This window comes from Brassica napus, chromosome A10 (genome assembly GCF_020379485.1).
Source record: "Brassica napus cultivar Da-Ae chromosome A10, Da-Ae, whole genome shotgun sequence".
Classification (NCBI taxonomy): Eukaryota; Viridiplantae; Streptophyta; class Magnoliopsida; order Brassicales; family Brassicaceae; genus Brassica; species Brassica napus.
Genome location: NC_063443.1, coordinates 17,663,728 through 17,690,044, shown reverse-complemented (window position 1 = coordinate 17,690,044; position 26,317 = coordinate 17,663,728). Strand labels below are relative to the sequence as shown.

Sequence of the window (26,317 nt, the reverse complement as noted above, 5' to 3'; positions counted from 1 at the left end):
ATCATCATCTATATAACAAGAAAAAACATGGTCATATAATAAGCGATATGATCTAAAAATATTACTTAAATCAGTAATGAAAAGTATATTTATTAATCTTTTGATATCAGTGAATTTTCAGAGTGGAATCACACGATTCAAAAGGGGAGATGAGAGCTTAGACAAATCAGCAAGATATATTTTATTTCCATTTTATTTCTAAAATTTGGACTTTTTCTAAATTACTTTTTTTTTTCCTCAAACTCGGAAGACGCGAGGGTGTGGTGTACAGATAGATCTTTCTCCCACGCCCCACCCCTTCTCTAGATTCGCTCTGCTCGAACTTCTCAAAAGACATTTCGAGATCATATATTCATCCCTCTCATCTGCTGGATCGATCTCCCCGAAACCAAATTTGATTTCCACTTTCTCCCCCCATCTCACGAGACTCGGATCTCGCTACTAAGTAGATGACTGGTAAGCTCAGTTTAATTGAACTAGATCACTGTATTCAATGCGGTGTAAATTAAAACGGTTCTAAGTAGTTCATTGAAGTTTTAATTGATTTTGCGGCGTAGGTTTAATTGAAATCTGAGAAAATCCACATCGCAGCTGGATCGAGATGGAAGAGTATGTTTCTACACTACTATCATACAAATCTTCCTTTTCCTTTAGTTCTAACTTTGGGATCCATTCGCTGCAGAGAAAGTGCTGTTGAGATTCTGCAGAGGTATCGCCGCGATAGGCGTAAACTCTTGGATTTCATGCTGGCCGGTAGCTTAATCAAGAAAGTCATTATGCCTCCCGGAGCCGTTACTCTCGATGACGTGGATCTAGATCAAGTCAGTGTTGATTACGTCATCAACTGTGCTAAGAAAGGTGATGATGATAGCCCTGTTCGTTTGGTTGCCGCAGGTTTCAGCGTCAGCGTCAATAAGGACAGTTGTTGTTCGTTTCTCAGACATTGCCGCTGACGCTGCCGCATATTATATCGCGACCGCAAGTTTTATCGGTGTCAGCCGTAGGACGCGGTGTTCGGACGCCGCGTCAGACGCAGTTTCCTGCGTCAACGAAACGAACAAGAGTTGACGCAGAATGTTGATGCTGCTGCCGGTATCTGCGGCAACCAAACGAACAGCCCTGATGATTAATTCACGTTCCTTCTGTTTTTTTTTTAGATTGTAATTTGTATACTGGTTTTAAAACGCCAGGTGGAATGCTCGAGCTTTCCGAAGCGATTCGGGACTACCATGATCACAGTGGATTGCCTTATATGGTTTTATTGAGTCTCTCATTTGTTAAAACAATGTTATATATCAGTTGTTGTTTTTCATTAACGTGTTGTGAATATGTTTTCAGAATAGCGTTGGTACTGCTGATGATTTCTTTCTGGCTACGACTCCTGAATCTTCTGGCTCGCCTCCGAAAAGAGCGCCGCCGCCTATTCCTATATTAACTTCTGCCTCATCCTCGTCCATCCCAACGAATCCCGAGTGGTGCGAGTCACCGTCTGCGCCGCCGTTGATGCGCTCGGAGTCTATTGATTCTCCGCACGCTCAAGAGCTGACTGTTGATGATATTGAGGATTTTGAGGATGACGATGACAATGAGGAAGTTGGTAATTTCAGGATCTCGAGGCGGACTGCTAATGATGCGGCTGATCTTGTGCCTAAACTGCCATCCTTTGCCACTGGTAAGTGTTGCTGTTATTTGATTGGGTAGATCTAATGACAGTAATTGTAAAGTTATAGGTAGTTTATATACCTACCTGTGGCCAGAGCTAACTATGACTAGACCATAAGTAGTACTCACAGTAAAAAATCAATAACCCACTGATGCATTAAGAAAGTTGCCTTCTTCTTATGTTTCAGGTATTACAGATGATGATCTTCGTGAAACTGCATTTGAAATCTTGTTGGCTTGCGCTGGAGCCTCAGGGTATACATATTATCAACTTTCTTCCTTTTTAATTTTCTTGTTTAGTTAGACTTATTGATATCGTTTTTTCTCTTTCGTATGTTTTTTTTTCAAAATGTATTGTGTAATCATGTAGGGGTCTCATAGTACCATCAAAAGAGAAAAAGAATGAGAAACGCAGATCTAGGCTGATTAAAAAGCTTGGTCGCAAAAGTGAGAGTGTTTCTCAGTCTCAAAGTTCATCAGGATTGGTTTCTCTTTTGGAAATGATGCGGGGCCAAATGGAGGTAACTCAACTCTCTCTCTCACTGTTTCTTTCTTATCTCATTTGTTGAAGCATATATGGTTTGTTTGAATGTGGACTTTACACAGTTATTACTTGATACTTTCTCAAAAAAATTGTTCTGATGTAAGTATCATGTCATGATGTCCTAATTTTTGTAAGCTAAATGTCCCGGCTTCCGTTGACTTTAGTATGCGGTTGGATACTATTCGCTTGTTCCTCCGTGTACTCTTTCCGTATGTTAAATGCATTGTATTATGTTTTCTGCGCTACTGCATACACTGCCATATGATACGAATAATCACAATTCAACCACTTTTTATATTTGTTGTGTAACTGGCAATCAATCATTTGGGCTCATACAGATATCTGAAGCCATGGACATCAGGACAAGACAGGGGTTGCTTAATGCTCTAGCTGGAAAAGCTGGGAAAAGAATGGACAGCCTCCTCGTACCTTTAGAATTGTTATGTTGTGTGTCTCGTACCGAGTTCTCTGACAAGAAAGCATACCTACGTTGGCAGAAAAGGCAGGTAAAGACCACCTTCTCACCCCCTTCGTTCATTTATATTTTGGTTCTGTCATCTATTAATTTTTGGTATCTCAGTTAAACATGTTAGCAGAGGGGCTAATTAACCATCCTGTCGTTGGATTTGGAGAATCAGGTCGTAAGGCAAATGACCTGAAGAGTCTTCTGCAAAGAATTGAAGAATCAGAGGTATTTTTTTCTACTTTATGTTCATGTGATTTATTACATGGTGTAGACATCAGATATCAGGTAGATTTCCCTTGAAGACTCTCTGTGGGAATCTTCCCGTTTATTATGAAAATTATGGTGAACATGCACATTCTAGACGTCACTGCTTCCACACTTACCTATAATTCTTTGGCTTTTATCCCTTATACTGAAAGTTGAATTGGCTTAGATTAGCAGTTTCATGATATGTTTCTCACTTCTTTGTTGCTTTCTTTTCTATTTGTAGTCTCTTCCATCCTCAGCCGGAGAAGTGCAAAGAGCAGAATGTTTAAAATCTCTTACAGAAGTTGCTATCTCACTTGCTGAGAGACCGGCACGTGGTGATTTGACGGGTGAAGTCTGCCATTGGGCTGATGGCTATCATTTGAACGTCAGACTATATGAAAAATTGCTTCTCTGTGTCTTTGACATGTTGAATGAAGGGAAGCTAACAGAGGTGATTTCTGTCAAAATATTGTTGAATACATTTTCTAGCATCAATAGTCCTTGTCATCTAAAAATCGTATTGATTTGAAAGGCGTTCGTCTTCTCGGATATCACTTCCTTGAGCTGCTTAGAATCCTAATTTTTATGTTTCCTCATATTGATATTCCCATATACACTAAAAAGTGGCAAGTTGCCATTCAGTTTATTCTTGTTTTTCCTAAGACATGTTTATGAAATAACCTTGGTCATTTTATTTCAGGAGGTGGAAGAAATTCTTGAGCTTTTGAAATCAACATGGCGTGTTCTTGGAATTACAGAGACCATTCATTACACATGCTATGCCTGGGTATTGTTTCGGCAGGTAGTGATGGAGAAGAAAATTCCTTTATTACAATGATATTGATGCTTAATATTGGACCACCCTTTACTGTAGTTTTATGAGTATTTTGTGTGGTTGCAGTATGTAATCACTAGTGAACGAGGACTTCTGCGACATGCTATTCAGCAGCTGAAGAAAATCCCTCTAAAAGAACAACGTGGGCCTCAAGAGCGCATACACTTGAAAACCTTGCAGTGTAGGGTTGAAAATGAAGAGATATCCTTCTTGGAGTCCTTCTTGTCACCTATACGAAGTTGGGCCGATAAGCAGCTGGGCGACTACCATCTGCATTTTGCCGAGGTTTTACCTAAAAACCACTGCGTTTAGTCACAGAAGTTACTTTCAATTCAATTACAGTAATTCGTATATAGGATCAGCGTTCTTCCTTACTTGAACTGTACCCTTGCTTATATGGATTGTGGTTTGCATATGGACACATTAGGAAATAAGTCTCCAGAAACTTGACGCATCATTCACATGTCGAATTCTTCCATATGCATGCCGAACAATATAGTTTACCCATCATCACTTCTGTACTTGTAACTGAATTTCTTTGTAAATTAAAATAAGAGCATATCTACCTCAGGCTTCTTGTATATCTTTATTGCAAGGCAGTTATGTTTTCCCTATCTATACCATTGAAGTTAGTCATTTTTTTTCCTTTTCTTTACAACTTTTGCAGGGTTCACTTGTCATGGAGGATACAGTTACAGTTGCAATGATAACTTGGAGGCTTTTGTTGGAGGAATCTGATAGAGTAAGTAATCTGTTTTTTTAGTGGAGCAATATAGTTTACCCACCATCACTTCTGTACTTGTAACTGAATTTCTCTACAGGCGATGCATTCTAGCTCTTCAGATCGAGAGCAAATTGAGTCCTATATTTCATCTTCCATTAAGAATACGTTCACAAGGGTAAGTGTTTTATCAAACTTCTATATGCTTGACAAACAATCGCTTATCAGCTCTCACTTATGCCGATTCTAAGAACTGAACAAATTCCGTTTCTAGTGTGTGCATTTAACGCTTAATAATATGGACGGTATTCTGAGGCTGATTCTTGCAATTTACAGATGTCACTGACCATTGATAGATCAGACAGAATCAATGAGCACCCTTTGGCATTGCTTGCTGAGGAGACAAAGAAACTTATGAAAAAGGACTCTACCGTCTTTATGCCAATATTATCTCAGAGGCACCCACAAGCAATTGCGTTTTCTGCATCCCTTATTCACAAGTTTTATGGGAACAAATTGGTAAGCTTTATGCTGGCGTCCCTCCCACCTTATTTCTTTTTGGTCACTACATCTCAATTGTAAATGACATCTTGACTTTGTATTTGATTTCAGAAACCTTTTCTTGATGGTACTGAACACCTGACTGAGGATGTAGTCTCTGTTTTTCCTCCGGCTGATAGCCTTGAGCAATATTTACTGGAGCTAATGACTTCTGTCTGCGGAGAGGATACAAATGGACCTTATTTCAGAAAATTAATTCCTTATGAGGTTAGACCTACATATGCTTAACTTTGAAACTAGGAAGAGTGGCATAAAACACTTTATAAAAAGGGTTAAATTTAATATTTCTTAATTTTATTCTGCTAGCTCGAATCTCTCTCTGGCACATTGGTTTTGAGATGGATCAATGCACAGCTGGGAAGAATTTTGAGTTGGGTGGAGCGAGCTTTTAAACAAGAGGTGAGATTTGGTCGTTTGCTGATCTGCTGAGGAATGACTTTGTTCCGTGATTACTGCATTTCTATTATTTGTAGGTCCTTTTATACTATTTTTTTGGAACTATAACACATCTTAACTTTTCTGTACAGCATTGGGACCCAATATCAGCTCAACAGCGGCATGGGAGCTCAATTGTTGAAGTTTTCAGGATCGTAGAAGAGGTAGGGGTTTTACAAGTTTTATCAAGTCTTGTCAGTTGCTTGAGGCATATGTTTTATTTTGTGTTCAGTTTGTCGTGACCTTATACTTGTTGAATTTATATTCAACTCTAGTTCCCAAATAGGGTGCATAAGAAAGATTATAAAGCTTGAAATTAAGCTGTCTAATTAATGTTTTGGATAATCTTTGATGCAGACTGTTGATCAGTTTTTTGAGCTGAAAGTTCCAATGAGATCCATTGAACTAAGCGCTTTACTTCGTGGTATTGACAATGCATTTCAAGTATATACTAACCATGTCATGGAGAAGCTAGGTATATACCGACTGGTTGAATCTGCTTCTGAGCTTTGAAATTTAAATGGCTGGTTCGTATTCATACGAGCCACATTTATAAACTTTCATCTCCCTTAACCTTGGGTTTCGGTCTATTCCAGGTAGCAAGGATGATTTGGTTCCACCTGTGCCTGTTCTTACTCGTTACAAGAAGGAAGCAGCAATCAAGGTTTTTGTTAAGAAGGAACTATTCGAGTCAAAACTGCCGGATGAGAGATGGTCGACTAACATTGATGTTCCTGCAACTGCTGTCCTTTGCGTTCAGCTCAATACTTTACATGTAACTTCAAGATTAGCTAAGCTTCCTCAGTTCGAGTACCATTTATAAGTTTCGCTGTTATCTATAACCTTTTATATGCTTTTCTCAGTATGCTGTTAGTCAATTGAGCAAGTTAGAAGACAGCATATGGGAGCGATGGATAGCAAAAAGACCTCGCGAAAAGATTGTCATCAGTACGTACTATCTATTTGCTCAATAGTTTTAAATTTTATTTCCCTTTAGGAATTTTCTTATTCTTCCTTGAATCGATGTTAGCCATAATGAATGATACATTTCCCATTTGGTTAACTTTGAAGGAAAATCTTTGGTTGAGAAAACTAAGAGTGTTAACCAGAAGGAATCTTTTGAGGGGAGTAGAAAGGATATCAATGCAGCTCTGGACCGTATTTGCGAGTTTACTGGTGAGATATCATGTGTTTTACCTCCTTGAAATATTCATTATCAAAGTGGGTAAACTAATATTGATTCTTTCACACTGCAGGGACTAAGATTATCTTCTGCGATTTAAGGGAGCCATTTATTGAGAATCTGTACAAGCCAAGTGTTTCTCAATCAAGACTGGAAGCATTAATCGAAGCCCTTGACACGGTAATAAATCTGCTCCTTGTTTATAAATGAGCCAGGCATTTAAAGTTTACATGAGCTCTGAACCGCCACAGAGTAGTGTGAGTTCGGGGTTTTAAAAAGTGTGGTGCCTAGAAGCCAATCGAGCATAACATTCCTTGACGATCTTGAGATTGCTAACTCAGATTTTCAATTACTTTGACCAGGAACTTGGACAACTATGTACTGTCATAATGGAGCCATTGAGGGATCGGATAGTCACAAGCCTGCTTCAAGCATCACTTGTCTGTAGTCTAAATCTCAGTTGGTTTTGTTTACATCATTGACACAGCTCTCAAGTGTTTGCCTTTTTTTTGATTGATAAATTATTCATAATCTTTTACCAGGACGGATTGCTTCGCGTACTATTAGATGGTGGCCCGTCTCGTGTGTTTCATCCAAGCGAATCAAAGCTACTAGAAGAAGATGTAGAGGTCTTAAAGGTAACTCTTTCTTAACGGTTATCTCAACTTCATGCCCCCAAGTGCTCGTGACTTTTTAAAAGCTCATGAAAATTTTCCTAGGAATTCTTTATTTCTGGCGGGGACGGACTTCCGAGAGGAGTCGTTGAAAACCAAATCGCCCGTGTTCGTCTTGTTGTAAAGCTACACGGATACGAGGTTAGTACTTCAGCTTCTTGCTTAAGTGTGGACATTTGGTTTCTCGGTTTTTGTATGGCGATCCTTACTTTGACTCTGTTTATAACTAACGCAACAGACACGAGAGCTTATCGATGACTTGAGGTCTCGAAGCAGTTTAGATATGCAGCAAGGAGGAAGAGGCAAACTTGGAGCAGATACTCAAACACTGGTGCGAGTGTTGTGCCACAGAAACGATTCAGAGGCCTCTCTGTTTCTTAAAAAGCAGTACAAAATCCCCAAATCCCACGCCTAATTGATATGCTTTCGGTTATTGGTGCGAGTTACTTTCTTTTAGTCTTTGTTCAGTGACAAAAAAATACTTTTGTATAAACGATTGATTTTCAGAAGCACAGGCTGTAGAGAAGTTACTTTTGTACTTTTACCTGAGCTTTTTGTGCGTCTTTGCTACAATACAAATGTTTTTTTTTTTTTTCTGTTGAAATGTATTTCACTGCAAACGCATATTTTCATTTAATTTTATTCAGAAGAGTCTGGAAATCTTTTAGATTAAAACTAAAAGTCTAAAGCTGAGAATAACAAAATGATTTATTGACCGTTGAAATTCTATTTCCGTTGGAGTCTTTGACTATGTTTATTTTATTTTCTGGCTTGATTATTATTACTGTTTTCGAGTAACTTCTCTGGATAACCAAGTTCTATGTACTGAATATTCAAATACGATTACGTTTCTTACTATTCAACATAGATTTGGAATATGAACTGAACGAATAAAGACCATTCTTCCAATTATTAAAAAAAATACAAAACCCGTGTTGAAAAAATGTGTTGGAGTGTGGCTAACAACGCACGCTAACACCATTTCTTCAATTTCTATGTTGTCTATATATGTACACATACACAATGAAAGAGGTTTAAAGTTTGTAACTAATCAAACTCAACAGATATCATAAATAAATAGTGAACTAAATAACAGAAACTCAGAAGAGGAAGCAATGGCAGGGACTACTGATTCGTATCAGCAAACGAGCTATGGATTTGCGATCGGAACACCCGTGGCTACACAGAACACGAACGTTGCAGTAGTAAGTGACGTATTCTGCTGTCCTTACCCGCTCCAGCTAACCGTCAAGAAGAAATGTAAAGGACTAAGCGGAGCGAAGCTAGAGGTGGTGGACCTCAACTCTAACGTCGTTCTCCGTGTCGACGGTCCTCACGACAGCTTCAGCAAGAAACGCGTCCTTCGTGACCCCGCGGGTTACCCTCTTCTCACCATGCGCGAGAAGGTAATTAATTAACTGTATATATATTATATACTAACAAATAATGATTCTCATGTGACAACATCTCATAATGAACAAAAACTATAGTTGACGTCGTTACATGATGGATGGACGGTTCACCGAGGAGAAGGCTCAGATCCAAGGGAACTGATGTTTACGGTGAAACGTTCTCATGCTCTTCAATGGAGAGCTCGCCTCGATGTCATCTTTCAATCTCATTATGGAAACTTCAGCGTTGTAGGCACTTACTTCGACGACTCAGCCAAGGTCTACCATTCCAACGCTGTCATCGCCGAGGTATTACACATAACAACATATCCGATAGCACGTTTCATTCCTCGGTCTACGCATGAGAATTTGTCAAAATCATGTTTTATATGTGTCTTGTTTTATATTGTTTGTCATAATCAGGTGAAGGAGAAGACGACATTTGGAGGATTTTTCAAGGGGAAACAAGACTTTGTGGTTAGAATAAATGCAGGCGTTGACTATGCTTTTATTGTCTCTCTCCTCGTCATTTTGAACGAGACCAACACAATCTTCTAGCATCTTTTACATTGTTACAATGCTACTATTACTCGTTGATGCCTTAGGAAATGATTGTGTTAATCTTGTTACATGTTCGTGATATGAATATTGCACACACACACACACACACACACTTTGTATTCATGTAGTTTGAGACTCTGTACATAAAAAGTCTTGAAATAAACCCAACCCAAGTTTGTTGAATGGTTTCTTCTATGCCATTGCGTGTGAACACAAACTTGCAATCTTGAATTCTCACGTGAACGAACGACTAAAGAGAAATGCTTTATGATGTTTGAACACAAATGTAAAATCTCTTTGAGCGCAAAGTTGATATTTTTAATAGATTTTTTCCCAACATTTCCTATAATAATATAAAAGTTTATAATGACTTATTGTGCAATTAGTTGTATGTGTCCGAATCAGACATGAATCTTGATGGTCCGAATCGATCTCATTCTCTTCCCTAAAGCTTACTTGACATACAAGACAACAACAATGTCTCCTTAGATCAACAGTCTTCACAGTCTCTCTCTCTCAATGGGGAAGGAAGACGGATTCAAGACTCAGAAGCGCGTCTCAACCTCTGCTTCCGCCGGCGTTCTTCCGACGACGATCGCCACCCCAGGAGGAAGAAAACCACCGCCACGTGGCAAACAGATCAAGAAAACCTTCAACAACTTGAAAATGACCATCCTCTGCGGCCTCGTCACCATCCTCGTCCTCCGCGGCACGATCGGCGTCAACTTCGGAACTTCCGAAGCCGACGCCGTCAACCAAAACCTAATCGAAGAAACCAACCGCCTCCTAGCCGAGATCCGATCCGACTCCGATCCAACCGACCCGAACGATCCCCCTGACTCGGACCTCGACCTCAACGCGACCTACACTCTCGGCCCCAAGATCACCAACTGGGACAAGCAAAGAGCCACGTGGCTAACTCAAAACCCTAACTTCCCCAGCTCCCTCGCTGGTAAACCTAGAGTCTTGCTCCTCACGGGATCGCCCCCTAAGCCTTGCGACAACCCCATCGGCGATCATTACCTCTTGAAGTCGGTGAAGAACAAGATCGATTACTGTCGGATCCACGGGATCGAGATCGTTTACAACATGGCGCATTTGGATAAGGAGCTCGCTGGTTACTGGGCGAAGCTGCCGATGCTAAGGAGGTTGATGCTGTCTCACCCTGAGATCGAGTGGATTTGGTGGATGGACAGTGACGCTTTGTTTACGGACATGGTGTTCGAGGTGCCTTTGTCTAGGTACGAGAATCATAACTTGGTTATCCACGGGTATCCGGATCTGCTGTACGACCAGAAGTCGTGGATCGCTTTGAACACTGGCAGTTTCTTGTTTAGGAACTGCCAGTGGTCTTTGGATCTGCTTGATGTTTGGGCTCCTATGGGCCCAAAAGGCCCGATCAGGGAAGAAGCCGGGAAGGTGCTCACCGCGTTTCTCAAGGGGAGACCGGCTTTCGAGGCGGATGATCAGTCTGCGTTGATCTATCTTTTGCTTTCGGAGAAGGACACGTGGATGGGGAAAGTGTTTGTGGAGAATCAGTACTATCTTCATGGGTTTTGGGAAGGGTTGGTGGATAGGTATGAGGAGATGATGGATAAGTATCATCCGGGGTTGGGAGATGAGAGGTGGCCCTTTGTGACTCATTTTGTGGGGTGTAAACCGTGTGGGAGCTATGCGGATTACGCGGTGGAGCATTGCTTGAAGAGTATGGAGAGAGCTTATAACTTTGCGGATAATCAAGTGCTGAAGCTTTATGGGTTTGGTCATAGAGGTTTGTTAAGTCCTAAGATCAAGAGGATTAGGAATGAGACGATATCTCCGTTGAAGTTTGTAAACAGGTTTGATATTAGGAGAGCAGCGCCGCTTAAGATTGAAGCAAGGAGCTAGTAGCCTTTGGTAAAGTGCAATCAGTTCCTTTTAGCTGAAGAAATGCTAAATATGATTTTGATTATAGCTCTCCGTTGTTTCAAAGCTCAGTTTTGTTTCCGTTATGTTTGTGTAAGTCATGGAGTAACTCTGGACTTGATGTTTTATAGATAGAGAGAATAACTTGCAAAAGAATATAAACAAGAGACAAAAGAATCAATAGTCTGTTACAAAAGCTGAACTGTCCTCAGTGCAAAACCATGGCGTTTCTTTCTTATGTACAAACAATTCGAGTGTTTTGTTTTTATTCGTCTACATAATGAAAAGAACATTGATATTGTTGGTATGATACATAGTTACACACTCAGTAGACTCTACATCTCTCTTTTACTCAACCTGAAACCTATACAACACTTAGAATCTATCAACACATTCCTCTAATCAGGACAAGAATATATAAATAAACAGGAAATAATTCTTATTCACAAGTTAGATAGAATTAATCAATGTGGAGTTAGTCATGTAACGTGAGTGGAGGAAAGACCTGCCTCTCATACTCCAATGGTTCCTCGATAGCCCACCCAGGAGAAACTCGCTCCCAGTAGACTCTGGTCCTGTTTTAACCGCTCTGTGCCACTCTGCGGATAGGTTACTTGAACCGCACTGCACCTCCCCCACTGGCATACAAAACCATACTGGTTCGATTTGAGAAATACGATTTATGTTTTTGTGTCAGCTATCATCAACTGCTTTTTTTCTGAGACTGACTCCTTTGGCCTTTACCATTCCCGCTTCCTTTGCGGCTTTCTTCTTCTCCAACTCCACTTGCTTGACATTCTCTTCATGTGCTTTCTTGAACAACCTTATAAAATTCAAGAGTGTTGCAGTAACTGCAACAATCAATCACCAAACATTGTTATATTAGCTATATAATAAACAATGAACCACTTTCTAATGTACTGCACAAAAAGAGGAATGAGCTTAATATTCTGCGCCAAACCTTGTTCAAATGTACAGTTTTTGGGATTCTCCCCAAAATAGCAAGAAAGTAAATCAGCATTCTTTCCCTGTCCATTAAAAAAAAACATTGCAAGAGTCAAAACACATTGTTGATCAACATTTCAGTGTCAATTATAAAACAATTAATCATATCATTATTTTCTGCAAATTACCACGTCAGAGTAAAGACTCTTTACAGTCTCCACTTCATCCTCAGCAAATGAAATGAACTCTTTCAATGTCTGTTATCAAAAAAGATAAAACTAGGTTTCAGCATCAGGAAGTAGTTAACTCGAAAATTCATGATTTTGATCAAAATTAGTAAAATAAAGAAGAAAAAAAGATCAGCAACATACTTTACGGAAAACTTCAGAAAGAGGAACATCACTTTCGGATGCAGTGAGCTCCTGCTTCAGTATTTCCAGCCCTTTGGATATAGCTTGCATTTCCTCAGCTAGCGACTTCAATTGTATCTGAATAAGAGAGACAGTAAAATGCTGAGCCAGTTACAACTAAGGTGTAAAGGACAAATAAAGCACAAACGCAAAAACCTTTGAAGCTGTTTCAAGACTTTCAAGATCCTTATGGAAGTCCAGTAGATCTGACGCCTTAGTAGCAATGACCTTGCAGAGATAATGCATGAGAGTGGTATTGCTGTTAACAGCACGTGTATCGTTTAATTTTAACAAACTGTCCAACTTGAATGCTACTGCAGCGCCTGCAGAAAGCAGAATCAACCACAATGGATTTGTGTTCAGACAAAACAAGTATATGATGCAATGAAACAAAGGCCTCAGTCTTGAATCAAGCTCACAATAAGATGTTGAATAAGAATAACATAAAGCTTACCCCTTGCAGTTCCCTGGTTCATTATGTTCCCCAGGTAAAGAATCCTTTGTATAATTTCTTTTAGCTTTTCTGAAGTGCGGATCTGATTAACAAGCAATGAGGAGAAAACCTCTAAGAAAGAGAAATGCATATGGACTACAGAAAAAAATCTAAACTCTTGCAAGCATCTAACCTCCACACACGCAGAAATTACCACATTTAAACTTTTCTTGAATTCTGTAATCTGCACAGAAATCATTATTAACAATAAGACCAAACAGTATAAGAGTTTTATAGACACTGATGAACCGGACCTGAGTGCTGAACTGAATCTTGAAGGAAAAAACTCTCATCTTTGATTCTACTCGTGGCACCTTCATTAGCTCTAGGAAGTACTGTGGCAACATAATGAATGCGAGACCAAAACGCATTAGCTAAATTGTTAAAACTATTTTATGGTGAGAAATAAAGGATATGGTCATCTCATGATCTAACCAACCTGCTCACACTTTCCCAACATTTCCTTGTCACCAGTGTAGTTCTGCAGTAAAACAGTCAATTATAGCCAAGATTTATAAGGACTCGTGTCTGTAACAAGTGAATAATGGTAATAACTACGAATAATACATATAACAAAAGACAAGTAAATAATGGACTCAGAATAAACCTTAAGAAGTTCCATCTCTTCATTGGTTGGACAAAACTTTACAAGATTCTCTATCTGATCGATATCTAATACAGTATCATCCATTGCCAGAACTGCAGCCTGGATGATGCCAAGAAAATTGTGAACAAATGTATAAGAGAGCTTAAGCAGTATTGACTTGGTACTCAACTAAAGTAGGTTTGGACTTTGGAGCTTACCATCATATCAGGCAGTGGCATCTTTACTTTCGTAAGCATAATTTCCGTGTTATTGGCTCTCCTAAGGTCAATCTGCAAACAATAAATCAATCAAAATGACATTTATACCTTATGCAGGTAGTAATCACAGCATGTTTTCTGTCACTTGATTATAATTACATGAAAAACTTCGAAAGAGCACGTTATAATATCTGAAGACAACCGAATATTAACATTACCAGTTGAATTTTTTCAGGTTTTGCCTCTATCGGTTTTCTTCGACCTCCAGATTTATCAGCCGGTTTTGGCACTGTAGCAGGGAAAAGCGTCTCTATTTCTGATACATCAAATTCTTGTGCACTAGCATACAAAAAAACAATGATGATTAAATGCAAACCAATACCATTTAAGTCAGATTTTTGTAAGGGAGGAATATAAGAGATAAAGGAATATGCAAAGATAAAGTTAGTTCAATACATTTTCCCTACTCCACGTCTCTCGAACTCGTACCATAAGCTTCCCTGCAAGGCCCTTGCTAATTTAACCCAATATAAGGGCTTTAGAGAAGACTTTTTTTGAATTGACGGCCCCACACCTGGACGTAAAAGACCACGCCCTCTTCCACCACCAAGAGGTCTTGGTCCAGGGGGTGGAGGAGGTCCAACACCTGGAGGTCTTGGTCCAGGAGGCGGAGGAGGGGCTCCTCCACGCATCGGGGGAGCTGGTCCTCCACGCATCGGAGGAGGTGGTGGAGGTGGAGCACTCATTGGTGGAGGGGGAGGTCCACCAGAACTAAATGGAGGTGGTGGTGGTGGTGGAGGGGAAGTTTTACTAAAAGGAGGCGGTGGGGGAGGAACTGGAGGTCCATAACTTGGAGGAGGTGGCGATCCATAACTTGGAGGAGGAATGATTGAATGTGCTTTAGTAAGAGGAGGAGGTGGATGCGGCGGTGGAGGTGGAGGCACTGAATGTGCTTTACTAAAAGGAGGCGGTGGGGGAGGTGGAGGCACTGAATGTGCTTTACTAAAAGGAGGAGGTGGTGGAGGCAGCGGTGGAGAACCGTAAGATGTAGAGCATGTCTCATGAGTTTCAAAACTCGAAGTATCCACAGACTTCCACGGTGGTGGAGGTGGTGGTGGAGGAGGCAACATGGTTTCACTTTTTCTCCTGGAAGATGCAAACGGAGGTGGGGGAGTAGGAGGAGGAGGCGGTGGTGGCAACATAATTCCACTATTTGGTTTCTCAGATGCAAAAGGAGGTGGTGGAGGCAACATGATCCCACTGTTTGGTCTCTCAAATGCAAACGGAGGAGATGGTGGAATCTGAGGTGTTTGAAAGAAGCTGTCATTCTGGCTCGGTGGAGGAGGTGATGCAGCTGCTCCGTCTTGTGTTTTCTCTGAAATGGGGTTGTTGATTTTGGTATTTGTTTCCTGAGTTGTAGGCTCTATATCATTCGGGGAATCACTGCCTTCTACATCATTTTCCTTTGCTTCCAAGGTCCTTCTCTCTCGCTGCTCATCACCATCGTCTATTTCTATATCCTTCACTGAGTCAATATTGGTATCTGCCTTCCCATCTGGCCTATACTGTACATCATCAACAGTGATATCTTTGACTGGATCTGTGCTAGCCTCTCCATGCACATCATGTTTATGATTTGAACCATCAGATGCACAATCTAGAAACGCATGGGGTTCCACGTCTCCCTTCCACACCTCTTTACCCTCAGAATCATCTGAAGCAGTATCAACAACCCCAAAACTATCTGAGTCAATCTTATGGTCATCAATCACATGGCTAAAAGTCTCCTCCACCTCATAAAATTTTTCAGGTGAAGTGATATCTTCCTTCTCATCTTCTGACATTGGAGCTGTTGCGATAGTAGGCACCACAGCATCAGCACCAGAAAATAGTACCTGATACATGTATGAGCATGCATTCAAACTTAACAGACTCATTTGACGGATGATCAGAGAAAAAATCAAAATGGGCTTACCTCTGCCTTAAATTCCTTTGGGAACTGGTCCTTAGCCTCCCAAAGTACATCCATCTCATCGCGTCGGACCACTAAAGCATCACTGCGTACAAATGCTGTGTGGAACATGATTCTAAAGACCATCTCCTCACGCACCAAATCATCATGCAAGTGTATACATTCCAGAACAACATCCCCTTGAACACGGCACTGAATATCTAATTTCACCAGGATACACTCTTCCTGCAGATAACATCAAAATAATGAACAATTCTTTTTAAAATAGATGTGGAGACTACACCACTGTCCTAAGTTCACATGGAAAGTATATATTAGCTAAACAATGCCTTGTGCATAGTGTCATTCATATATGCCACAAAGATAAAATGGTTTGAAAAGTACCTGTTGGTAGAGGCGAGTGTGTGTATTTGTCTTTGGTGCGGAAAAGAGAAGCATGGAGCTCCTGTTGGGTCCAGCATTAGGGTCCTGACCATAAACCCTTAAAACTGGTCTGCAACCTTTTCTTCCATCAAAATGTGGAAGATCACTGAGAATCAAGCAATCCAAAAGAAGAGGCGTGTCTGAAGGAGGCCAATCAACTCTAGAAATGTACTGAAGATATCTGAGCTGCGACGGCTGAGGGTTTAGAGGAGACAATATCTGAAGAAGCTCCTTGGGAGCCTGTCTGTGCACCATCTCGAGAGTCTTCATCTCCCCCTGATACTGCTTTCTGTATAGTAGTAGCCCTGCTAACATAAACGCAAGAATAGGCCAACCACCTCTTTCGCAATGCATCAACAGAAAATTCTGTTGACCTTCCAAAGATAACCAGCTCTCGCTCGATCTCAAAAAGTGATGGATCATTTCGAGAGGTAAGAGAGGGCAACTCTCGTACTGCCGAGGATATTCCATAACCGTCATGTTGTACTGAGACAAGACTTCTGATATTTGACTAGGCTGTTCTCCTTCTTTAAAGTTAAACACCATGAAAGATGCATTTGGGAAATGTTTAAGTAGCTGCGCCACGATGCCGCCCAAGTACAGTTTGTACTCATCCTCTCCCATGACATCGCTCGAGAAACAGCAGTCAAAAACTGCAAAGAGAAAAAGAAAGATAACAAAGAGAAGCTATTAGCGACAAATCTAACAGAAGCAACTCTTTTAAAGCCTGGAACTGCTTTAGCAAGGCATATGAAGTTATAAACAAATCGTCTAGCTCTAGAAGTGGAATGTAGCAGTTCAAACAGGAAACTCTTTTTCAAAGAATCATCGACAGCCTAAAGCAATCAAAGTGCCAAAAAAGAAAAAAAAAACTCCATCCAGAAGCTCTTTAGCAAAACTGATCCTAGAAACAGAGAGAAAACAGGGGAGGGAGCTAAAAAGGATGTACCATAAACACGCTCCGAGATCTCGAGAAGGTGATCGGGTGGCTTTTTGTAAAATAAGCGACGGAACATCGCCATCCGATGGGATCCAAACCGTCGATGATTATTCTCGACTGCTACCTACCTAAACCCCAATTCTGATACTTGTTTTCCTAAAAGAATATAATGATCTATATATGTACAATACTGAAACTCCTCTGACACGTACGTGGAAACCAAGAATCTTGGAAGCTGATCAACAAGAGGGAAGTGACAGTTAGATGATGAATCCGAAGAATTTCAGGTGAAATAAAAAGGAGAAGATGATATGGCGGAGAAAGAGGATGAATCAAGCTAGAAATCTTCCAGCAGTTTTTTTCTTGATCAAATATTTATTTTATTTTTATTCTTTAATTAAATGTAGAGTTAATTAGGTGTATCAAAAAAATTAAAGTATTTGAGAATTACTTACCGAACCTATTAAACGTAGTGGACTTTAGATAAGGAGCGAGACTTGGTTCGGACACAACACGACACGACCAGACCATTCTCTTTCTTTCTCTAGGTGTTTTTGTCTCCATCCTACGTGGAAATGTATAAAAATAAAAGGATTTCTGAAATCTCAACCACGTTTTTCTTGATCTTAATTAAAAAAAAATAGTTCTCTCACCAAAAACAAAATTAAACAAAGAAGTTCAATGTGTGATCTCCATCTGTCTAACTAAACACGTCATTGACTTAAAAATAAGTCCCTAAAAATTTATATTCAGAAATTCGGAAAGCCATAATATAATGATTCGCAATATGAACAAGCTTATATAAACATTTCGCAATATGAACAAGCTTATATAAACATTCCGCTTATATACTCACTCCGTCCTTAAAAGATTCATATTCTAAAGAAAATTTTTGTTTCAAAAAAATACGTATTTTATATTTCTAATGTAATTTTTGTCAACCAATAATGAGAAATTGTAAAGTTCAGGAACATTAATTGCATTTTTTAAAATTTTATTGGTTTAAAAATATAAGAAATATAAAATTACAAAAAACTATGCATAAGTTTTAATATGTTTTATTAAAAAATGTGAAAATTCTAAAACATTTATCTTATAGAAACGGATGGAGTAAACATTTTTGTGTATGAACAAGCAACTATATAAACATTTCACATTTCTATAAAGAATCGGTAATAGTGATACTACGTGAGGTTTTCACTTTTCATTTTTCATGGTGTAGAACAAAGATGATTTTCAATATGTATTATGTTCGTTTTTGAAGAGAACATGAGATTAAAATGATTTGTGATTCCGCGTTTTGGGTTATGGAAATCTTCAATAAACATGGTTGGATTATTGACAGCCGGAATCGAATGTTTTCTTTGTTTATTAATTTATTTGATTTGGTAAACGATATTTGTTTGTTAATTTATGATAAAAGAAACGGTCGAATTCCGAACGAAGTAGTCATGGAGCAAAGTCAACTTTTGTTTCATCATTTTGCTGAGGGTTCGTTGTTATAGATCGAAAAAGGTGGTTCTTGTGGTTTAGTAAACATTAGTCAGAGCCTAAATCAAATAAAATCTCTACTTCTTGTTGCTTTCTTGTGAAGTAAGTCATCTTTTTGTATTTTCCGATCAAATGTCGCTCTTCCGAGAATATTTCTACAGAAAAGCTCCGGATCGGCTCGTCGAGATATCCGAGCGTGTATATGGTATTAGACTCTCTGTTTGTAATCATATTATAACTCTCTATTTCAGTATAAATGATTTTTTCATTTCTTTGCAGCGTTTGATTGTTGTTTCTCCAACGATGTTATGGGAGATGATGAGTACAAACAGTACTTGGATGGCATCGTAGCACAGCTGCATTATCTTTACCCGGATACCTCATTCAAAGTGTGTAACTTTAGAGCAGAAGACCAACAGAGTCAAATATCAACACTATTGTCTCAATATGGTACGTCGGTAATGGACTATCCTAATCAACACGAGAGTGTTCCGCTTTTACCTCTCCAAGTGATCAGCCAATTCCTAATATCAAGCGAGAGCTGGTTAGGTCAACAGAATGTTCTCTTGATGCATTGCGAAAGAGGTTGTTTGCCTCTTCTTGATTTTATGTTATCAGCACTATTATTGTACTACAAAAGGTATCATGGCGATCAGAAGACTTTGGAGTTGGCATATAACCAAGCTCCTAAGGAGCTTCTTTATCTTTCGTCTGCTCTAAACCCACAGCCTTCTCAATTAAGATATCTTGGGTACATCTCCACACGAGATTTAGGCTCTGACTGGCCTCCTCCAGAGGCACCTCTTGTTTTGGATTGCTTGATTCTCAGAGGTCTCCCACATTTTGAAGGGGTAAAAGATTGGAGACCAAGTTTAAGGGTTCTTGGTCAGGACCATAAAGCCCCAGCAAACAGGAGCTCCATACTTCTTTTTTCCACACCAAAGACAAATACCATCTACCAACAAGTACTTTCTTAAACCATTCTATCTTTGTGACATATGGATCTATAATGATCATTACACTGATTTATGCTAATATTCCTCCATGTGAACTTGAAACATTGGTTTAGTAGAAACATCTATACATCAAAAAAAAAAAAATTTAGCAGTTCATGCCAATCAATATATTAGTTAAAACGCTTCTCTACTAAAACAAAAATGTATGTATTAATCTGCAGGAAGAGTGTATCCAGGTGAAGTTAGATATCCAGTGCCATGTTCAAGGGGATATTGTTCTGGAATTAATAAACTTGCATGATGATTTGGTGCGTGAGGAGATCGTCTTTAGAATCATGTTCAACACAGCATTTGTACGTGGTAATGTTCTAAAGGTCCAAAGCCATGAGATGGATATACTTTGGGAGGCCAAGGACCAGTTCCCAGGGGAATTTAAGGCAGAGGTAAGGCCATTGTGAAATTATAAGAAAGTGTTACAAAAAAAAAAACTTTTTTAAGAACATGTAATGCCCTACACTCAAATACAAATTTATGCCTCATTTTTCATATAATTTTTTTTATAGTAGTACCCTACAAACAACTAAATTTGTTGTATAAAATCGGGTGTCCTAAGCGGTCAGTTCCTTTGCCTATGCCCGGACCCGAGTTTGAATGCATACTCGTATATATGTATCAGGTACTCTTCTCTGACGCTGACCCCATGGTGCCTGTTACTGAAAGAGCACCACCACCTCCTCCGATGCGTAGAGGAGCCCCACCACCTCCATTTGGGTCTGGTGGACCTCCTCCACCACCACCACCACTTCCATTTAGGTCTCGTGAACCTCCACCACCACCACCTCCTCTGATGCGTAGAGGAGCCCCACCACCACCTCCATTTAGGTCTGGTGGACCTCCACCTCCACCACCACCTCCTCCGATGCTTAGAAGAGCCCCACCACCACCACCGCCACCACCTCCTCCGATGCTTAGAAGAGGCCCACCACCACCACCGCCACCACCTCCTCCGATGCGTAGAGGAGCCCCACCACCACCACCTCCACCACCACCACCTCCATTTAGGTCTCGTGGACCTCCGCCTTTTCATTGGGTTATACCAAGGAGGGTCTTTCTTGTAAGCTCATGGGAGGAGATACCACAGAGACATGAGGAAGGACAAACGTATTTGGACTAACTCCATCTTTGCATAACTTTATTTATACACAACAACAAAATTATAAGTTATTGGAATTGGTTTGCAACTAATTAATGACATTTTTCTGTTAGTGCACCAGAGTTTGATGTATCAGAAATAGAGACTCTTCTCTCTGCTAGAGTGCAAAAACCGGCTGATAAAGCCCCACCGCCACCACCACCACCACCTCCCCCAATGCATAGACGAAGAGGATGTGGTCTTCCACGTCCAGGTTTGAGGTCTTCAACTCAAAAGAAGTCTTCTCTTAAGCCTTTTCATTGGGTTAAGATAACAAGGGCCGCGCGGGGAAGCTTATGGGACGAGTTTCAGAGACATGGGGAAGGACAAACGTATTATACTAACTCCATCCTTGTATTGTATACCTTTATGTTTATATTACACAAACAAAAAAAACTATTGAGAGTTATTGGGATTGGTTTGCAACTAATTAATGATCTTATTTCTGATAGTGCAACAGAATTTGATATATCAGAAATAGAGACCCTTTTCTCTCCTAGAGTGCAAAAACCGACTGATAAATCTGGAAACCAACCGGTTTGGGCGAAACCAGAAAAAATTCAACTGGTAATGCTGAATATTTTAAACACTTGGTTATTGCCTGATATTAAAGTTTTCTCCATTTTCTACTGGTTTTCCAGATTAATCTTAAGAAAGCCAGTAACGTGGAAATTATTCTTTGGAGATTAAAGATGCCGCTGCGTGATATTATCGTAAGTTCCCAAAACGTAAATGACTTGAGTAACAAGTCATTTACTTGTTAATCTTCTATACTTCATGATAATTGTTCACACTTTTTTTGCAATATTCAGGCTGCAGTTCTGGCTATGGATGAATCTATAGTAGATGTTGATCAAATAGTTAATCTTATAAAGTTTTGCCCAACCAAGGACGAAATGGAACTTCTTATGGTAGCCTCTTTTTCTTAAGTGGCATTGTTTACTTGTCTTTTTATCAATGTCTTTGAGATATATGTTACTTGTCATGGTTGTCTTGTCACTGTTCAGTTGTTATTGACACAAGTTCTTGTTTGTAATTGACTGGTTTTGTTTTAGAACTACAGTGGTGACAAGGCTACCTTGGGAAATTGTGAGCAGGTCTGTTTAAATCATGCTATATATATAACCAAACTCACACTGTTTTTGGTTCTTACAAAGAAATAATTTTAACATTTTAGTTAGCTAATTCGTTTTCTTAATTCTCTCATCCATTTATGTTACCGCAGTACTTCCTAGAGCTCATGAAGGTGCCAAGAGTAGAATCCAAGCTGAGAGTATTTTCCCTCAAGGTTCATTTTGGCACTCAGGTCCGGTGCAATTACTTATTCTGTTACTTTCTATCCAAGTAACTGTAGATTTTGGTCTTATTGTTAATGATGATTGATATGCAGATATCAGAACTCAAACAACGTTTAGATTTGTTAAACTCTGCGTGTGATGAGGTATACAATAAGTTACTTCTAGTTTTTGGTGCAGTCCATATCTTTCTTAGACATATTCTCCTCTTGCTTGTTGATCAGGTCCGTTCTTCACAAAAGCTAAAGGAAATTATGAAAAGGATTGATTACCTAGGGAAAAAAAACCAAGGACCTGCGAGGGGTAAGACCATTGCTATGCGTTCTCCAGGCGTTACAGTGGGATTCAAGTTAAAAAATCTATTAAATGTAGGCCACACACGTGGTGCTAGCAGCATGCAACATCTCTGCAAGGTAAATTACAATAGAAATAAGGATCTTGAAAGAAATGATCTGGTTTGTGACAAAAAAAAAAAAAAAAAAAAGAAAGAAATGATCTGGCTCAGGAGCTATACATAATCCCTGAAACTATCTCTTTTTTGTACAGGACCTTGCTTCCAAGGAATCAGATCTAATGGACTTCCATAAGGATCTTGAAAGTCTTGAATCAGCTTCAAAGGTTTTGCGTTTGTGCTTTATCAGTTTTCTACTCCTTAGTTGTAAATTAGCTCCTCATTAATTTGGATGTCCTGTGTATTCAGATACAACTGAAGTCGCTGGATGAGGATATGCAAGCTATAATCAAAGGATTAAACATACTGAACCAGGAGCTCACTGCATCCGATAGTGATGGTCCTGCTTCTGAAGTATTCCATAAAGTTAGTTCCATGATTTTGTAAAATCAATACCAGATGGAAACTGACTCTTCAGCTAGGTTTTGTTAACTTCTTCCGGAAGCTATAACTCAGTTTTCTGTTTTTTTTCTTTAATAACAGTTACTGAAGGAACTTGTTTCCAAGGCTGAGACTGAAGTGGCATCTGTATCAAGTCTTTACTCCGTTGTGGTAGGACTAGTTTCCAAGGTCCTTGCCTATTGACAATGTGTTTGATCCTGAGATGGTATGTTTTGTCTTCTTAAATGATGGACAGGGAGAGAATGTTGATGCACTTGTTTACTACGTTGGCGAGAATCCCATACATTGTCCATTTGAACAAGGTTTGGAACAACAAGTTTCATCCTCTTTTGTGCAATAGATTGTGCTTCATTTTTATTATGTGTCTAGTAACAATGTTGAGTGTTCGTTTGCTGCAGTTACTGCAAACCTCGTGAATTTTGTAAGGTTGTTTAAGAAAGCACACGAAGAGAATGTCAAGCAAGCAGACTTGGAGAAGAAAGAAGCTGCTAAGGATAAGAAAGTGAAGAAGGGAACAGGACTCAGTCTCACAAGAAAAGTGGTTGACTATAGCTAACTCAGAAACTTAAATATTATGTAGTTAATAAACCAAGAGGATCTATTTAAACTAATCTTCATCTTAATATATCTGCTTACTTATTGAGTTATTTCACTATGTTTGATGTATGTTCTTGTAATCCAACTGCTAGATTGACCCTGACAGAGCCGATAATTTGGAAATTATGCTTTGGAGAGTAAAGATGCCACTGCCTGATATGATGGTAATTAGCTCCAAAACATATATTAGTTGAGTACCAAGTCATTACTGCCTAATCTCTTATGCTTTGGTTCACATTTTTATTGCAACATCCAGGCTGCAGTTCAGGCAATGGATGATACTGTACTAGATATTGATCAGATAGAGAAACTTATAATGTTTTGTCCAACCAAGGAAGAGATGAAACTTCTTAATGTTAAGTATTTTTCTTTTGAGTACCATTATCTACTTGTCTCTTTATTTTGGATGTCTTTTTAAAAATAATATATCATTCGTCTTGGTTACCATTATTCATTGTAATTGAAGGATTTACTGCAGAACTACACTGGTGACAAGGAAAGGTTGGGAAAGTGTGAGCAGGTCTGTTTTAGATCATGAGATCAACATCCTTTATTTCTCACCATAAAATAGTTATAACAATTTGCTTTAGCTAATACGTTTTGGTCTCTCATCCATTATGTTACCGCAGTACTTCCTAGAGCTAATGAAGGTTCCCCGAGTTGAATCGAAGCTGAGAGTATTTTCCTTCAAGATTCAATTCCACACTCAGGTCTGGTGGTTTCAGTTTACTGTTATTTTCATGTCTATCAGATTCTTTGGAGGAAAAAGTTTTGGTTTCCTCAGTGTAGTCCAAGTAACTGTAGATTCTTGATCCTATTGTTACTGATGATTATTTTTTTTTTGTTCAGGTAGAAGAATTAAGGAAAAGTTTAAATGTGGTAAAGTCTGCATGTGAGGAGGTAAGAAATTTGGAATAGTTTAACTCTAGTATTTGTGCAGTCCATATGCATCTCAATTCACACATTTTCTTCTCGTTGCTTGTAATCAGATCCGTTCTTCACAAAAGCTGAAAGGAATTATGAAAAGGATTCTTTACCTGGGGAACACATTGAACCAAGGAACTGTGAGGGGTAAGCATTATGATATTATTAACATCTTTTTGCTCAAAACATTACTTAGCTATGTTCAATGTGAGCTTGATTTCAAGAGTGGGGCTGATAAGACCCTTGATCTGCTTTCCGCAGGCGCTGCAGTGGGATTCAAGTTGGAAAGTTTATTAACATTAAGCGATACACGTGCTGCTAACAGCAAGATGACTCTCATGCATTATCTTTGCAAGGTAAAGTACAATCTAAAAAAAAAGCATCCTCTAGAAAATGGTCTGGCTCAGGAAGGAGGGATGCATAATCTTGAAGCTCTCCTCTTTCTTTCTCCAGGTCTTTGCTTCTAAGGCGTCACATCTACTAGACTTCCATAAGGATCTTGAAAATCTTGAATCAGCTTCAAAGGTTTGTGTTTGTGCTTTATCAGTTTTCTACTCCTTGGTTGTAATTGGCTGAACATTAGGCTGTCATGTCTATTCAGATACAATTGAGGTCGCTGGCTCAGGAAATGCAAGCCATATCCAAAGGGTTGGAAATACTGAACCAGGAGCTCACTGCGTCCGAACGTGATGGTCCTGTTTCTGAAGTTTCCCATAAAGTATGTTTGTTTCTTAAAATTATCTTACTTCTGCATTTTATTTTATTTTATTGATCATGACTTTGAGATTAGTTCTATGATTGTGCCCACATAACAAAAGCTACTAGATAGAAAATGATTTTCCAGCTAAGATTTTTTTTTTACTTAACTTCTTCTAAGACTTAGTTTTATGTTTTTTTATTGTTATAAAAGAGACTGAAGGACTTCATGCATATTGCTGAGATTGAAGTGAGAGCTCTCATAAGGCTTTACACAGAAACGGTAAATTGTCAACCTCAGACTAGATTCCAAGTTCCTTTTACCTTTTGATCTTGAGATGGTATGTTTTTGTCTTTTTTTCAATGATGGATGGACAGGGAAGGAATGCTGATTCACTTTTGCACTATTTTGGCGAGGATCCATGCCGCTATTCATTTGAAGAAGGTTTGGCCCCGGAAACAATAAACTTCATTCTCGTGTGTGCAACTAGCTTAGAAAGTACGTAGTTCGGTGTTAGGTGTATTATAGCTAATGACAACACCTGGTGCTGGTGCTTTTATTGCTGCAGTTACTGGGACTCTTGCCAAGTTTATAAGGTTGTTTAAGAAAGCAAACGAAGAGACTGTCGAGCAAGTGGAGTTGGAGAAGATGGAAGCCGCTAAGGAAGCGAGAATGAAGATGGCGAAAGGAGCTGGTTGCAATAAAAGAAAAGAAGTTGATATAATAACTGACCCATAAACTTGTACAAAGTAACTTTGGTGTGGGAACTCGGAGAGCGATGTAAATATTTTAATACAAAAAGTATTTTAACATTTGAAAGAACATTATTATCTGGATATTTTTGGTCTAGAAAAATTTGAGATTTTTATTTTACTTAGATATACTTTTAAATGTCTGTATATATATTGTCCATAAAACTATTGTAAAACTAGTCTTAATATTTATTTTCATCTTGAATTTTTTACAAATACAGTTATGCAAATTGATTTCCACGGTATCACTCTTTCTAAGTTTCTATTTTCCATTCTAATAACTCATAATCACATCCTTTTTTTTATGGAATCAACCTTAAATACATATTTATTTTGATTATAAAGTAAATTTATTTTATTATTTAAAAATAAAAATACATAATATT

At 39.1% G+C, this 26,317-nt stretch overlaps 7 protein-coding genes across 8 annotated transcripts; 6 read left to right on the top strand and 1 right to left on the bottom strand.

Moving 5' to 3' along the window:
* Positions 1–203: 203 nt before the first annotated feature.
* On the top strand, positions 204–7,874 carry LOC106419346 (protein unc-13 homolog). Its single transcript, XM_013860114.3, has 27 exons — positions 204–456; positions 558–609; positions 683–858; positions 1,191–1,255; positions 1,339–1,672; positions 1,851–1,917; positions 2,033–2,183; positions 2,545–2,712; positions 2,787–2,897; positions 3,163–3,372; positions 3,622–3,723; positions 3,823–4,041; positions 4,424–4,498; positions 4,578–4,655; positions 4,814–4,996; positions 5,090–5,245; positions 5,345–5,437; positions 5,566–5,637; positions 5,831–5,948; positions 6,070–6,248; positions 6,337–6,421; positions 6,545–6,649; positions 6,730–6,836; positions 7,019–7,096; positions 7,199–7,294; positions 7,376–7,471; positions 7,569–7,874. Exons 2-27 carry the CDS (start codon positions 602–604, stop codon positions 7,743–7,745), a joined length of 3,309 nt encoding a protein of 1,102 aa, XP_013715568.2. The 5' UTR covers positions 204–456; positions 558–601; the 3' UTR covers positions 7,746–7,874.
* Positions 7,875–8,358: 484 nt separating this feature from the next.
* On the top strand, positions 8,359–11,364 carry LOC106406757 (probable xyloglucan 6-xylosyltransferase 3). Its single transcript, XM_013847486.3, has 3 exons — positions 8,359–8,736; positions 8,821–9,030; positions 9,145–11,364. Exon 3 carries the CDS (start codon positions 9,802–9,804, stop codon positions 11,167–11,169), a length of 1,368 nt encoding a protein of 455 aa, XP_013702940.2. The 5' UTR covers positions 8,359–8,736; positions 8,821–9,030; positions 9,145–9,801; the 3' UTR covers positions 11,170–11,364.
* LOC106419440 (protein LURP-one-related 10-like) lies at positions 8,446–9,279 on the top strand. Its single transcript, XM_013860226.3, has 3 exons — positions 8,446–8,736; positions 8,821–9,030; positions 9,145–9,279. Exons 1-3 carry the CDS (start codon positions 8,446–8,448, stop codon positions 9,277–9,279), a joined length of 636 nt encoding a protein of 211 aa, XP_013715680.2.
* A 35-nt stretch (positions 11,365–11,399) lies between the features above and the next one.
* Positions 11,400–17,519, bottom strand: LOC106419438 (formin-like protein 20). 2 transcript variants are annotated; one of them, XM_048742523.1, is made up of 16 exons: positions 17,184–17,519; positions 16,196–16,887; positions 15,815–16,036; positions 14,296–15,734; positions 14,058–14,178; positions 13,840–13,911; positions 13,643–13,741; positions 13,475–13,516; positions 13,290–13,370; positions 13,169–13,219; positions 12,997–13,078; positions 12,699–12,865; positions 12,504–12,620; positions 12,321–12,389; positions 12,149–12,215; positions 11,400–12,038 (listed from the first exon to the last, which is right to left on the bottom strand). In XM_048742523.1, the coding sequence occupies exons 1-16, from the start codon at positions 17,254–17,256 to the stop codon at positions 11,881–11,883; spliced, it is 3,552 nt and encodes a 1,183-aa protein (XP_048598480.1). In that variant the 5' UTR covers positions 17,257–17,519; the 3' UTR covers positions 11,400–11,880. The 2 variants fall into 2 exon arrangements, with proteins under 2 accessions (XP_048598480.1, XP_048598479.1); XM_048742522.1 differs by having other exon boundaries at positions 11,466–12,038; positions 12,997–13,219.
* Positions 17,520–18,797: 1,278 nt separating this feature from the next.
* Positions 18,798–20,004, top strand: LOC125579014 (formin-like protein 20). The gene is made up of 2 exons (XM_048742200.1): positions 18,798–18,870; positions 18,945–20,004. The coding sequence occupies exons 1-2, from the start codon at positions 18,798–18,800 to the stop codon at positions 19,640–19,642; spliced, it is 771 nt and encodes a 256-aa protein (XP_048598157.1). The 3' UTR covers positions 19,643–20,004.
* Positions 20,005–20,130: 126 nt separating this feature from the next.
* LOC125579089 (formin-like protein 20) lies at positions 20,131–21,139 on the top strand. Its single transcript, XM_048742521.1, has one exon. The coding sequence runs from the start codon at positions 20,253–20,255 to the stop codon at positions 20,793–20,795; it is 543 nt and encodes a 180-aa protein (XP_048598478.1). The 5' UTR covers positions 20,131–20,252; the 3' UTR covers positions 20,796–21,139.
* Positions 21,140–22,163: 1,024 nt separating this feature from the next.
* LOC111201523 (putative formin-like protein 15b) lies at positions 22,164–26,033 on the top strand. The gene is made up of 18 exons (XM_048742520.1): positions 22,164–22,521; positions 22,655–22,726; positions 22,809–22,925; positions 23,043–23,111; positions 23,197–23,263; positions 23,360–23,502; positions 23,651–23,722; positions 23,815–23,913; positions 24,037–24,078; positions 24,188–24,268; positions 24,408–24,458; positions 24,548–24,629; positions 24,744–24,838; positions 24,936–25,007; positions 25,084–25,200; positions 25,393–25,461; positions 25,557–25,623; positions 25,748–26,033. The coding sequence occupies exons 1-18, from the start codon at positions 22,186–22,188 to the stop codon at positions 25,915–25,917; spliced, it is 1,821 nt and encodes a 606-aa protein (XP_048598477.1). The 5' UTR covers positions 22,164–22,185; the 3' UTR covers positions 25,918–26,033.
* The last annotated feature ends 284 nt before the right edge of the window (positions 26,034–26,317 follow it).